The sequence below is a fragment of the Haliotis rufescens genome, unplaced genomic scaffold, assembly GCF_023055435.1.
Source record: "Haliotis rufescens isolate VD_foot unplaced genomic scaffold, xgHalRufe1.0.p SCAF_4, whole genome shotgun sequence".
Taxonomy (NCBI): Eukaryota; Metazoa; Mollusca; class Gastropoda; order Lepetellida; family Haliotidae; genus Haliotis; species Haliotis rufescens.
Genome location: NW_025964112.1, coordinates 37,456,762 through 37,471,384, shown reverse-complemented (window position 1 = coordinate 37,471,384; position 14,623 = coordinate 37,456,762). Strand labels below are relative to the sequence as shown.

Genomic DNA, 14,623 nt, shown 5'->3' with positions numbered 1-14,623 from the left:
ATTACACCCATGCGCCCACCCCTAATCAAATTCCTAATCACTAACAAAAGTGTTAAGAGGTACTCCTCACCCCAATACTATATATCAGCCGATCTCAAAGACTTCTACATTGAAATTCAACACCTTTGAAATTATTTGCTTTTCAAAATGATCGATACACATTGTTAACCGCTCGTTTCGGACAATCAGAGGTTGACAAAAGTAGATAGGCGAGCTCATTGACAACCCGCAACAACTTCCAATCGCGCCACTATGTCCATTGTACCTGTCCAGTCGGGGTATATGTATTACGAAGCCAGCGTTGCCCACCAAGAAATCTCTGCCTATTACCGCGTCACAGCTACCGCTAGCAAATAGCGCTATTGTGGAAACAGGGTGGAGTTGGTTCTCAATGGACTCAAGGCTACCACATACCAACCGTTGCCGTTTATCAAGTATCTCGCAAGAGACAGAGGAATCGGACATCTCGATATTGGCGCTGTTGTATTCTTCAAAGTCTTCCATGGATAAATCATTATGAAAAAACAAAGAAAAGGAGGTAGGTTTAGGCTATACATATACGTTTTATTTGAATGTTTTCTACATAGTTTAGTTAAATACATATGATTTTACACTAAATTATTCATTTGATTCCTTTTGTTTTCATAAACCTTTAATTTAATCATCATACAATCTTTACGTAAGATTAAACATGGAAAAAATATGAAACTGGCCCATAACGCTTTAAGAATGATTTTATGGTGATACTGTGAAAAGAGTGTTTTATATTATATTATATATAAACTAACGTTATCCTGATAACACAGCGTAACTATTTTATTAACTCACAGTATTTAGCTTACGAAAACGTTAAGAGAACGTACCAATAACACATATCCTAATGTGAATAAAATAATAGTTTACGGAAATATACAATAATGAGATTACTATCTGCATTTTTCGTCTTAAATGGCGTGTATAAGTTATATACAGGGCTGGGAAGGTATGATGAAAGTTGGTTTCAAGTCGCCTTTAGCTCTATTATCTGCCGAACGCTTTTATTGATAAAACTGCTATTGACAAACACACCTTGTATGCCTTGTAACAGTCCACCGAAGTGACATATATTCCGTCCCGTTATTTTTTTCAGTTATATTATGAAAATGACATGCATTATTAAAGTACGGGTGTGATATTATTTATGAGAATAGTATCCGTCCCATATACCACGAGGTATTGGCTTTCCGGTGAGAGAGAACTGGGGTGTTTGAGCCGGGTTGATTCACAATGCTAATCTCATGGCTTTTGTTCACTATTGCTATGTTACAATGTACATTAACGTGAAAATATTTCATTTGGGCCGACTGGTTTATATGTCTGGGCTATACGCTTGGAATACGTTAAACATAGCTGTGTTTGTGGAGTTATATTTGTTGAATGTGTGATGTTCTTTAATGGTCTCCCGCGTAAAAGGAGTAACTGTTAAGTAAATCCGGGTTTGATTTAGCGGCCTAGGGAAACCTTTAAGGCCTATGATGTCATAATACAGTGGATGGCTGGCGGATCTTGGTAGTCGAGCTGGCGTTTAATCTGGAGATAACATCATTAACATCTAGTGATTGAGTCTATCATCAATCTTAGATAAGGTGATAAAACAGATTATGTCTAACGAAGTGACTATCCTGTTCAATACACACTTGTAACATAAAACTCAACGTTTCACAAAGAATGTTAACATGCTCATAACACGAACCTTTTGTCTGAGAAAATTGACATAGTTACTAAAATACAGTTCAATTGTACATTGTATCCGCCGAAACAGATTCCATTGGATGTAAAAGACAAAATGAGTTGGGTTTTACGCAGCTTTTTGCAATAGTCCAGCAATATCACCGTGGGGGACACCCGAAATGGGCTTCACACTTTGTACCCGTGTCGGGAATCGGCGTGACGAGAAAACGCTTTAACCACTAGGCTACCCGACCGCCCCCATAATGAGGAGGAAATTGTATGAAAGGATCACTGAAATTAATGCGGACATCAGGTGTTCGCGAAACTGGTAAGCATGTCCTGATCTATCGGTCGCAATCTCACTCACACAAATATTCAAAACACCTGTAATTTCAAATAATAATATAAAAAAATACATCAAAGATTAGGGGCTATTAATATTCCTAACTCTGTCAGAAGAATATATCAAACGAGAACTCAAGCCTTAATGATTTAAGGTAAGTTGGTTTTATTCGATTTAAAAGAGACCCCGTGTTAAAGCGATGCATTTAGAGATTATACCACGGGTATCATGGCATAGTTTGGTATGAAAGCATATCTTTTTATAACATGTCTTGATAGCTCTCCATCACATACATTAAACAGCCATTTCCAACCCGAGTATCCTTTATCTTTCCTTGTAAAGGATGTGTAAGGGGTGTGTCTCTCTGATCAGCCCAGAGATCTAAAAGGGAGTGTATGCCTTGTAATTTGTATGTTGAAAGCTGAATAGGTTGTGATAATAAGCAACGCAGATGTTCTCTTGCTAACGGTGTGACGTGCAACCGTACATGTATTAAAATATATCATCACAACTACAAGATTTACACCCGTGCATGGTCTTCCTGTTGGTCTATAATGTATAATGTCGGTGCAGTAAACTACGGTTATAGCGAACTCAAAGTAACCACTAATTTTAGTTCGTTATAACCGTAGGGGCGGTCGGGTAGCCTAGTGGTTAAAGCGTTCGCTCGTCACGCCGAAAACCCGGGTTCGATTCCCGACATGGGTACAATGTGTGAAGCCCATTTCTGGTGTCCCCCGCCGTGATATATTACGATGGAATATTGCTAAAAGCGGCGTAAAACCAAACTCACTCACTCGTTATAACCGTCGTTCGTTAGAAGCATTTCGATATTCCTATGTTTATTCATCTCATAAATGATGTCATAAATAAATGACAAAATCAGGTCATCTCTCTGTTTATAATGTAGTTGTCATAATGTAGTTGTCCTGTTTGCTGATATTCAGATGTGCAATATTATACTTGTATGTAAATAACTGTACCCCTTAACACACTATGGTGAGGGCATGTATTCTAGTGGTTAAAGCGTTCGACCAAGTTCTGGTTCGATTCCCTACAACGGTAAAACAATGAGAATCACATTAATAACCCGGTCGTTATTAACCGCTTGGCAAAAGAAAGTCAATTGAAAATTGGATTTGGCCAAATATTACAAACTTTATCAATACGTTTCTTGGCTGAAAACAACCGCCGAAACACAGCAAACATAAGGTTCAAAACACAACTAGGATCCTCACATCAAATACATCACCATCGAAAAACCATTTCTTGTTTGTTTCAGTTTTAGCTTTCGTTCAGCTCACTCACTCACTCACTCACTCACTCCCTCGGTGGTGTAGCCTAGTGGTTAAGGCGTTCTCTTGTCACGCCGAACACCCGGGTTCGATTCCCCACATGGTTTCAATGTTACAATGTGTGAAGCCATTTCAGGAGCCCCCTGAAAAAGCGGCGTAAAACCTCACTCACTCACTCACTCACTCACTCACTCACTCACTCACTCACTCGCCAATTCTTTTCCCCTCATTTTTATCTCGCATCTGCCCACGAGTATCTATATAACATGGGGAGACGTGTTGCTAGACAGTCACGTCACAGCCAATTGAACATTTTGAAGATGGCAACACACGATCTTGTCAATGTCTGACATAAAACACAAAATTAATTCACCTACTCGTTGTAAGACAGATTCATATTTTCCCCAGTAAGTAGTTCGGGAATGTGATAGCTGTGCAAAAGTGATACTCTGGTCTCAAGCTTAAACAGCAGTATGACAACCAAACACCTGGTGTCACTCACCACTGAAGGAGCCGAAGGGCGTGTAAAGAGGCTATCGATTATAAGCCTTCTGTGAATCGTGACAGAAACACCATGTTCTCATGGTTGGTTAAATTGTCATAGCAAGTACTTGTGTGTAATATGTTCAAACGTATTCTTAAACTCGAGTCAGATATACTTTCATACAGCTTTGTGGATTTAGGATTCATATGTCTATTCATATTTATATATTCATGTGTTACGACTGCATTCTAGAGAGCCTAGTGATATACAACTCCAGAGGTCATTGAGCATGTGCTACTTAGATCGACAAAATATAACCTTGAGATTTTGGTGCTATCTCCCTATATTGCAGCAGCAGTAACATTTGATGGTGAATCAGAATCTACTTTTGGATAGACATTTTTATCTGGAATGTTTTATATTTTTTACGGAATAATTTCATTGTAAATAATGTATACTGACAACCACTGAAAACGCATCTTGATAATTTCAAGCATCCATCTCGACACACATCGAATGAGATTCGAACCCGTACGACTAGATTGTTGTGTTTGATTGTCTCATGCCTAAATACACAGAACATCATACTTTGATTTTGGTGGCCATTTTGCCATAAATACAAAAAATCAAATATGTGGTTTCAAAGTGTTTCAATATACTATTTGTCGTTAAACGTGTCATACGATAGGTGAAGGGGCACATGAGACTTGATGTATTTTAGGGAAACTTGGCAATATAACAACCGTTTGATATTTAACATAATGATTTAGTTACATTAGCTGTGATGACATGATGTCGTTTGGCTTGTGGTGTGGTGTGGTGTGGTGTGGTATGGTGTGGTGTGGTGTGGTGTGGTGTGGTGTGGTGTGGTGTGGTGTGGTGTGGTGTGGTGTGGTGTTTTGTGGTGTGGTGTGGTGTGGTGTGGTGTGGCGTGGGGTGATGTGGGGGTAGGGACGGATACGCTGGGTTAGAGTGGTGTGGTGTGGCTTGTGATGTGGTGTGGCTTGTGATGTGGTGTGGTGTGGTGTGGTGTGGTGTGGTGTGGTGTGGTGTTTTGTGGTGTTTTGTGGTGTGGTGTGGTGTGGTGTGGTGTGGTGTGATGTGGGGGTAGGGACGGATACGCTGGGTTAGAGTGGTGTGGTGTGGTGTGGTGTGGTGTGGTGTTGGTGTCGGTGGGGACGGATACGCTTGGGTAGTGTAGTGTGTTATGTTGTGAGTGACGTTTGGGAAGTATACGCTGGGGATGTGTGGTGTGGTGTGTTGAGGGTGACGATGGGGAAGTATATGCTGGGGCTATGAGGTGTGGTGTGGTGTGTTGTGTTGAGGGTGACGGTGGGGACGTATACGCTGGGGTTGTGTTGTGAGGTGTGTTGAGGGTGACGATGGGGAAGTATACGCTTTGGTTTGGTGGTGTGGTGTGTTGAGGGTGACGGTGGGGACGTATACGCTGGGGTTGTGAGGTGTGGGTGACGGTGGGTCAGTACACGCTGGGGTTGTGTGGTGTGGTGTGGTGTGGTGTGGTGTGGTGTGGTGTGTCGAGGGTGACGGTGGGGACGTATACGCTGGGGTTGTGAGGTGTGGGTGACGGTGGGTCAGTATACGCTGGGGTTGTGTGGTGTGGTGTGGGTGACGGTGGGGACCTTTACGCTGGCGTAGTATGGTGTGGTGTTTTGTCGGTGACGGTGGGGACGTATTCGCTGGGGTAGTGTGGTGTGGTGTGGTGTGGTGTGGTGTGGTGTGGTGTGGTGTGGTGTGGTGTGGTGTGGGTGACGGTGGGGACCTATACGCTGGGGTAGTGTGGTGTGGTGTGGTGAGGTGTTTTGTGGGTGACGGTTAGGACCTATACGCTGGTGTGGTGTGGTGTGGTGTGGTGTGGTGTGGTGTGGTGTGGTGTGGTGTGGTGTGGTGTGGGTGACGGTGGGGACATATACGCTGGGGTTGTGTGGTGTGGTGTGGTGTGGTGTGGTGTGGGTGGCGGTGGGGACCTATACGCTGGGGTAGAGTGGTGATGTGTGTTGTTGGTGACCGCGGGACGTTTTCGGAGGGGTAGTGTTGTGTGGTGTGATTTGGTGTGGTGTGGTGTGGTGTGGTGTGTTGAGGCTGACGCTGGGGACGGATACGCCGGGGTAGTGTGCTGTGGTGTGGTGTGGGTGACGGTGGGAAGGTATACGCTGTGGTAGAGTTGTGAGGTGTGTTTTTGGTGACCGCGGGACGTGTACGGAGGTGTGGTGTGGTGTGGTGTGGTGTGGTGTGGTGTGGTGTGTCGTGGTGTGGTGTGGTGTGGTGTGGTGTGGTGTGGTGTGGTGTGGTGAAGTGTGGTTTAGTGTGGTGTGGTGAGGATGACGCTGGGGACGGATACACCGGGGTGTTATGTTGTGATAGGGTTGGCAGTGGAGACGGATACTGTGATTGGGTAGGATTGGGGGTGTGGGGATTCGTTGCCAGATTATTTATTGGATCCTGTTGATATCGTCAATCCCGAAATGTGTTGGCACAAAATATCATGAATTTAAAACAATCCTCAATTTCCACATACCCTATGACTCAAAACAAAGATGTGTTTCTCGGCCCACGCGTATGTTATGCGTAAGATCCTGTTGTATTAATGCATGTAATTTATCAGGTTTCATGAATACACAATGTTGGCCCACATTCTTGTGTCTGGAATGCTATACACTTTATGACCTGTAGACGAATCCTTAAGGTTAACTCCGTGGTGTAGTGGTAGAGAGTCCACCCGGAGAGCGGAAGGTCCGGGGTTCAATCCCCGGCCGCGTCATACCAAAAGACGTTAAATGATGGTACTATTTGTTACCCTGCCTGGCGCTCGGCATTAAGAGGCTAAAACAAGGACTGGTTGGCTCGGAGTCAGTATACTGTGTCTGAGAGGGGTATTCGTGTTCAACTGCGCCATGGTATCTCGGTTGGCTAGCACTATAAATCGGCATTAGTCCAGACTAGTAAAAGCAGCCACACACACATGCATGCACGTCGCTATTTAAGCGCAATAATCTTGTTCAAGGCGAGCATTAACCTTTTCGCTAACACCTTGTGTCATCACTGATTTTCAGTTATCTATTCAAATAGTTTCAATCCCCGGCCGCGTCATACCAAAATACGTTAAAAGATGGTACTTGTTATTTTCCTGTCTGGCGCTGTGGTTTCAAAGTGTTTCAATATACTATTTGTCGTTAAACGTGTCATACGATAGGTGAAGGGGCACATGAGACTTGATGTATTTTAGGGAAACTTGGCAATATAACAACCGTTTGATATTTAACATAATGATTTAGTTACATTAGCTGTGATGACATGATGTCGTTTGGCTTGTGGTGTGGTGTGGTGTGGTGTGGTATGGTGTGGTGTGGTGTGGTGTGGTGTGGTGTGGTGTGGTGTGGTGTGGTGTGGTGTGGTGTTTTGTGGTGTGGTGTGGTGTGGTGTGGTGTGGCGTGGGGTGATGTGGGGGTAGGGACGGATACGCTGGGTTAGAGTGGTGTGGTGTGGCTTGTGATGTGGTGTGGTGTGGTGTGGTGTGGTGTGGTGTGGTGTGGTGTGGTGTTTTGTGGTGTTTTGTGGTGTGGTGTGGTGTGGTGTGGTGTGGTGTGATGTGGGGGTAGGGACGGATACGCTGGGTTAGAGTGGTGTGGTGTGGTGTGGTGTGGTGTGGTGTTGGTGTCGGTGGGGACGGATACGCTTGGGTAGTGTAGTGTGTTATGTTGTGAGTGACGTTTGGGAAGTATACGCTGGGGATGTGTGGTGTGGTGTGTTGAGGGTGACGATGGGGAAGTATATGCTGGGGCTATGAGGTGTGGTGTGGTGTGTTGTGTTGAGGGTGACGGTGGGGACGTATACGCTGGGGTTGTGTTGTGAGGTGTGTTGAGGGTGACGATGGGGAAGTATACGCTTTGGTTTGGTGGTGTGGTGTGTTGAGGGTGACGGTGGGGACGTATACGCTGGGGTTGTGAGGTGTGGGTGACGGTGGGTCAGTACACGCTGGGGTTGTGTGGTGTGGTGTGGTGTGGTGTGGTGTGGTGTGTCGAGGGTGACGGTGGGGACGTATACGCTGGGGTTGTGAGGTGTGGGTGACGGTGGGTCAGTATACGCTGGGGTTGTGTGGTGTGGTGTGGGTGACGGTGGGGACCTTTACGCTGGCGCAGTATGGTGTGGTGTTTTGTCGGTGACGGTGGGGACGTATTCGCTGGGGTAGTGTGGTGTGGTGTGGTGTGGTGTGGTGTGGTGTGGTGTGGTGTGGTGTGGTGTGGTGTGGTGTGGTGTGGTGTGGTGTGGTGTGGGTGACGGTGGGGACCTATACGCTGGGGTAGTGTGGTGTGGTGTGGTGAGGTGTTTTGTGGGTGACGGTTAGGACCTATACGCTGGTGTGGTGTGGTGTGGTGTGGTGTGGTGTGGTGTGGTGTGGTGTGGTGTGGTGTGGTGTGGTGTGGTGTGGGTGACGGTGGGGACATATACGCTGGGGTTGTGTGGTGTGGTGTGGTGTGGTGTGGTGTGGGTGGCGGTGGGGACCTATACGCTGGGGTAGAGTGGTGATGTGTGTTGTTGGTGACCGCGGGACGTTTTCGGAGGGGTAGTGTTGTGTGGTGTGATTTGGTGTGGTGTGGTGTGGTGTGGTGTGTTGAGGCTGACGCTGGGGACGGATACGCCGGGGTAGTGTGCTGTGGTGTGGTGTGGGTGACGGTGGGAAGGTATACGCTGTGGTAGAGTTGTGAGGTGTGTTTTTGGTGACCGCGGGACGTGTACGGAGGTGTGGTGTGGTGTGGTGTGGTGTGGTGTGGTGTGGTGTGTCGTGGTGTGGTGTGGTGTGGTGTGGTGTGGTGTGGTGAAGTGTGGTTTAGTGTGGTGTGGTGAGGATGACGCTGGGGACGGATACACCGGGGTGTTATGTTGTGATAGGGTTGGCAGTGGAGACGGATACTGTGATTGGGTAGGATTGGGGGTGTGGGGATTCGTTGCCAGATTATTTATTGGATCCTGTTGATATCGTCAATCCCGAAATGTGTTGGCACAAAATATCATGAATTTAAAACAATCCTCAATTTCCACATACCCTATGACTCAAAACAAAGATGTGTTTCTCGGCCCACGCGTATGTTATGCGTAAGATCCTGTTGTATTAATGCATGTAATTTATCAGGTTTCATGAATACACAATGTTGGCCCACATTCTTGTGTCTGGAATGCTATACACTTTATGACCTGTAGACGAATCCTTAAGGTTAACTCCGTGGTGTAGTGGTAGAGAGTCCACCCGGAGAGCGGAAGGTCCGGGGTTCAATCCCCGGCCGCGTCATACCAAAAGACGTTAAAAGATGGTACTATTTGTTACCCTGCCTGGCGCTCGGCATTAAGAGGCTAAAACAAGGACTGGTTGGCTCGGAGTCAGTATACTGTGTCTGAGAGGGGTATTCGTGTTCAACTGCGCCATGGTATCTCGGTTGGCTAGCACTATAAATCGGCATTAGTCCAGACTAGTAAAAGCAGCCACACACACATGCATGCACGTCGCTATTTAAGCGCAATAATCTTGTTCAAGGCGAGCATTAACCTTTTCGCTAACACCTTGTGTCATCACTGATTTTCAGTTATCTATTCAAATAGATTCAATCCCCGGCCGCGTCATACCAAAATACGTTAAAAGATGGTACTTGTTATTTTCCTGTCTGGCGATAAGGGGCTAAAAACAAGGACTGGTCGGCTCGGAATCAGTTTACTGTCTGAGTGGATTATTCATGTAAAACATTCTTGGCCTTTCCGGTGATTCCCAGTGCTCGATTGGTGTAATTTGCATCACTATTTTGCATTGTACCCCCAGTGGAATCTGTTTCGGCAGATAATGGAGACTGATGACGTTTTATAGGTGAGGTGAAATGGGGTTTAACGTCACGGACGGACGGACGCTCTAGACCACTAGACCACGGAGGCAGTCGATGACGTTCTATACATACACCTGCCTAGAGATACACATGTTTAGAATAGGCCCCGAGCACTCTATTGCTTCCCTCCCGTGGGGGACAGGTATAGCATAGGTCTACATCACTCTATCGTTTTAATAATTATGCTTCAGCCTGTTAACAAATTCCTTGTCTGCGATAAAAAATACATTGTTGCAGATGCTTCGTAATTATTTCTAAGGCTTATAGCCTTTTTTTTATCTGGTTTTGCTAATGTACTTAAAAGTATCAAGTCCCCATACCAAATCCCAATGGCGAACAGCCTTGTTTTTGGATAGGCGTACCTTCGTACCCCTGCACTGAGGGCTTGGGCCCCGTTGCACAAAGCGATCTTAGCGCTTCGAATGTGGTAACCTATGCCAAAGTATGGGAGTTACGATCACCTCAAATAGCTTTGTACAACGGGGCACTGATTCTGGTTAACATTAGAAACCTTTAATCCAAAAAAGTAATCAGTTAATCCGAAAAAGTATATTTTTTATACCCAGATTATGTATTTTGTATTCATAAAGTCATCGTTATGTCTTTGGAACAACTAAATATTCAAGTGAATGCCAAAACAAATAAAGAAAATGATCAAAAACGTTTACCCCTTATTTAAAGTTATAAGTTCATATTAGTCCATACTTTTTTCCCTTTTACGACTAAAAAGCGCTTAAAAGATGACATCTCTTATATAGATATTGAATACCCTTCAAATGTGGATGGGGTTTCTTTTCATTGATCTGATAAATGCCCTCAACTAGAGTTGACAGTGTCTTCACATCGCTTCTAATGCACTAAGGTGTTGTTGACTGGTAAGGTCAAGGGCAACGGTTGACTCCATCTGAATACACTGGGCAAATACGTGTGAAGAGTAGGAAGTGTTTACTGATTGTATCACGTGATTTGTTCTGTGGGAAAGAGGAAAAAGGCAAACAATCTTCTAAATAGAATATCTTAAATCTTGAAGGACCATAGCTGGTAAAGTTTCTCTACAAATGGTTTAACTTCAATTTGTAAGAATCTGTGTGGAAAGAAATGCCTAGAGAGACAGTAAAAGGCATTAGTAGTTTAATAAAGATTGACATTGAAAAGAAGTGTATTGACTTTATGACATGGTGATAAGTCGGCAAATGTTTATTTTGGTAACATGTTTTCAGGGTAAATATACTCATTATGAGGAATAAATCACACGTAGAGACCCAAGGGAAATATATAGAGCCTTCAGAGCTCGCAACTATTTAACAGAGCGAGTTCGGTTGTATAGCTTTCATCGTGTCAAAGATGGGTGTTGCCATGGCGTGAATAATGAATATACAGGGTCAATTTACAAACTCGAAAATATTAAACTAGGGTATTAAATATTGGGGAGAAACTGGGTTTGTTATTTGTTACCATAAACTAATACAGATGTTATATACACTCTTCAAAAAAGGAAACGCACAGGTAGATTTTTAGTAAATTTATTGTACCTAATAAAGTCGATATATTTAATTTAATATCATAGGTACAAATATGAAATTTGAAGTTCGATAGTCACATGTTGTCGTTGTACAAAGACATTGTAAACTGTTCATTGTCATGTCACATAAGGCCACACGATTGCGCAGAACTCAGTATCTCGTGTGACCGCCTCGGGCAGCAATCAATGCTCTGCATCTCCTCGGCACTGACTGGATAAGTGTACGATTTCGGTGCTGCGGAATTCTGCGCCATTCTGCTTGTAACGCGTTGGCCAGTTGTGGGAGTGTCTGCGACGTGTTCTGACGTTGACGTACACGTTCATCCCAGAGGTGTTTGATTGGGTTTAGATCTGGAGATCTCGACTTCCAGGGCAAGACATTGATGTTGGCATTATGAAGGTAGTCTACCGTGACACGAGCTGTGTGCGGTGGAGCGTTGTCCCGTTGACGTTCGAATGTAGCGCCAAAGGCGGCAAATGGTGCTGCGGTGGACGTTGAAGTGGCGTGCAACAAAAGACTGCGATTCCCCTCTTTGGATACGTCCTATGGCGATGTTCCGATCGGCAGCGCTGAATCTCGGCATTTTCGAACTTGAAAGATGTTGACAGTTGAATGACAAATTATTGGCCTATGCTTGCCTTTTTATAGCCACTACCACGAGTTACGAATGCAATGATAACTTGCACGTGCATTTTGCTTCACTGTTTTCCTCCATGACATTTTTGAACAAGTGTAAAAACTATGCAAGTAAAACATTGCAAATCGACAATGGCTGCGTTTTGACGCATTGTTTGTCGAATATCAGGCCACCAACATTTTCCAATAACATTTATCCAATTTATGTACCGGATTTTTTGTGTAGTCAGGTTCAAGGAACTACATACTACCTGTGCGTTTCTTTTTTTGAAGAGTATATATATACACACACATATATAATCTGTAATATATAACTTTTATAATGAATTTCAGGTATGTTCAGGTTAAATACAAGGCATCACATAATCTGATAATATTGACTTCAATATTTGAAACGGTTTGCTGCTATTCAATAACAGAGGGCGTAGTCACGACGTCTCATCTGGCTACTATCAAATAGAATTTACGAACAGCGAGACAAAACCTTTTACATATTCACAAGAAAATATCTGCTGAAAGCAGACTCTATTGTACGTGTTCGACAGTATCACAGCATGTGTCTATGAATAACTATCTAATAATGATGGAAGCAGGTGTTGGCGAAAATGTAAGCGGGTGCTTACACACCGGTGGCACCCGTCACAAACACATGCAAAGGCAAGTCAAGTGTTCACCTGAAGAAACACGGGAACACATGTGTTAAGTCAAACCAGGTAATTGCATCCGACATCATTTTGGCCACTGGTGCGTCAAAAAAATCTATTGAAAGTTTTTTTCCAGCCTAAATGCTGTTACCCTGATCAAATAACATTTATAATGTGAAGTTGTGCGCGAGCGGGTAGATTTATTTTCCCAGAGAGGGAGTAAGTGAGCATGTTCTTCCTCCCCTAAAAGCGATATTCAAGCAATATGACGGCGGGGGACTCAAGAATTTGAATCCACACAATGTGCCCATGTCGGGAATCGTTTAAACGCCACCTTGAACAGTAATTTCATTTAAATCGTTTTGGGTCATCTGGATGTGGGAGGAAAGTCCGAAGTGACGCACGTCTTAGATATTTACAACTTCGATGAAACACAATAGGCAAGGTATGATGCTGACAAACCTAGAAAGATAATCAGGGAGAACCGGGATTCAAACCATCGATCATAGCTTTCGGAAACGCCTAAGGGGAGTTATACTCTGCACGGCACATTGCGACGCCTCAGACGACATGGGTACGCCTACCCTCATCAACTTAGTGTTTAAAACAGTTGGGCAGAAACCAACTTTATTTTAAAGCGATTCGCTGATCTGATACTCGGTGATCCGTGAGAATATCACTTTGGGCGGGTGGGGACAAAGAATATGCATTATCCGTCTGTATGACGTAGTCACGTCAATTTGGGGTTTGGGTGTGAATAGGCTTTAGGATTTATTTTGTATAGAAACTATTATTGACATTGATAGTCTTGTAAACATTTTACAGGTGTTTAAGAAACATATTTAATCAAACCGGCAAGGTTGAAGCACCGGTATTTAGACGTAAACAAGTTTTAAGATCATAGAGTGATTCGTCTGATATCTGAAGGCATTACCACAGCCTAGCGACTCAGGGCGGTCCTGTTTATAACCCCCGGTAGTGAGGTGTTGTGTGAGGGGTGTTTAGCTGTCAAGGGTTAAGATGGAGCTGTGAATAATAGCATGGCCCGGATATACGACATTCCGATTTAAGTTCACTGACTGCAATGTTTTCTTCAAAGGGATGGGTTTTGCTTATATAACGTTTGACATGTTTTGAAGTTTGTCAATACAGACGAAGGAAGTTAAATATAACGCCATCATGACAGGATAAAAGACACACATGTGCGCTTCAGAATGCATGTCCACACCGACTTGCACGCAAACACGCCCTCACATGTGCGCTTCAGAATGCATGTCCACACCGACTTGCATGCATACACGCCCTCACATGTCCGCTTCAGAATGCATGTCCATACCGACTTGCATGCATACACGCCCTCACATGTGCGCTTCAGAATGCATGTCCACACCGACTTGCATGCATACACGCCCTCACATGTCCGCTTCAGAATGCATGTTCATACCGACTTGCATGCATACACGCCCTCACATGTGCGCTTCAGAATGCATGTCCACACCGACTTGCATGCATACACGCCCTCACATGTCCGCTTCAGAATGCATGTCCACACCGACTTGCAAGCATACACGCCCTCACATGTGCGCTTCAGAATGCATGTCCACACCGACTTGCATGCATACACGCCCTCACATGTCCGCTCCAGAATGCATGTCAACACCGACTTGCATGCAAACACGCCCTCACATGTGCGCTTCAGAATGCATGTCCACACCGACTTGCATGCATACACGCCCTCACATGTCCGCTTCAGAATGCATGTCCATACCGACTTGCATGCATACACGCCCTCACATGTGCGCTTCAGAATGCATGTCCACACCGACTTGCATGCATACACGCCCTCACATGTCCGCTTCAGAATGCATGTTCATACCGACTTGCATGCATACACGCCCTCACATGTGCGCTTCAGAATGCATGTCCACACCGACTTGCATGCATACACGCCCTCACATGTGCGCTTCAGAATGCATGTCCACACCGACTTGCAAGCATACACGCCCTCACATGTGCGCTTCAGAATGCATGTCCACACCGACTTGCATGCATACACGCCCTCACATGTCCGCTCCAGAATGCATGTCAACACCGACTTGC

The 14,623-nt window shown here is 44.7% G+C and overlaps 1 protein-coding gene across 1 annotated transcript in view; it reads left to right on the top strand.

Moving 5' to 3' along the window:
* Positions 1-423: 423 nt before the first annotated feature.
* LOC124134691 overlaps positions 424-14,623 on the top strand; it is a 40,192-nt gene continuing 25,992 nt past the window's right edge. Inside the window, exon 1 of the mRNA XM_046499708.2 lies at positions 424-538. Within this exon, the coding sequence (XP_046355664.2) occupies positions 517-538 (22 nt within the window). The 5' untranslated portion in view covers positions 424-516. The remainder of the gene's footprint in view (positions 539-14,623) is intronic.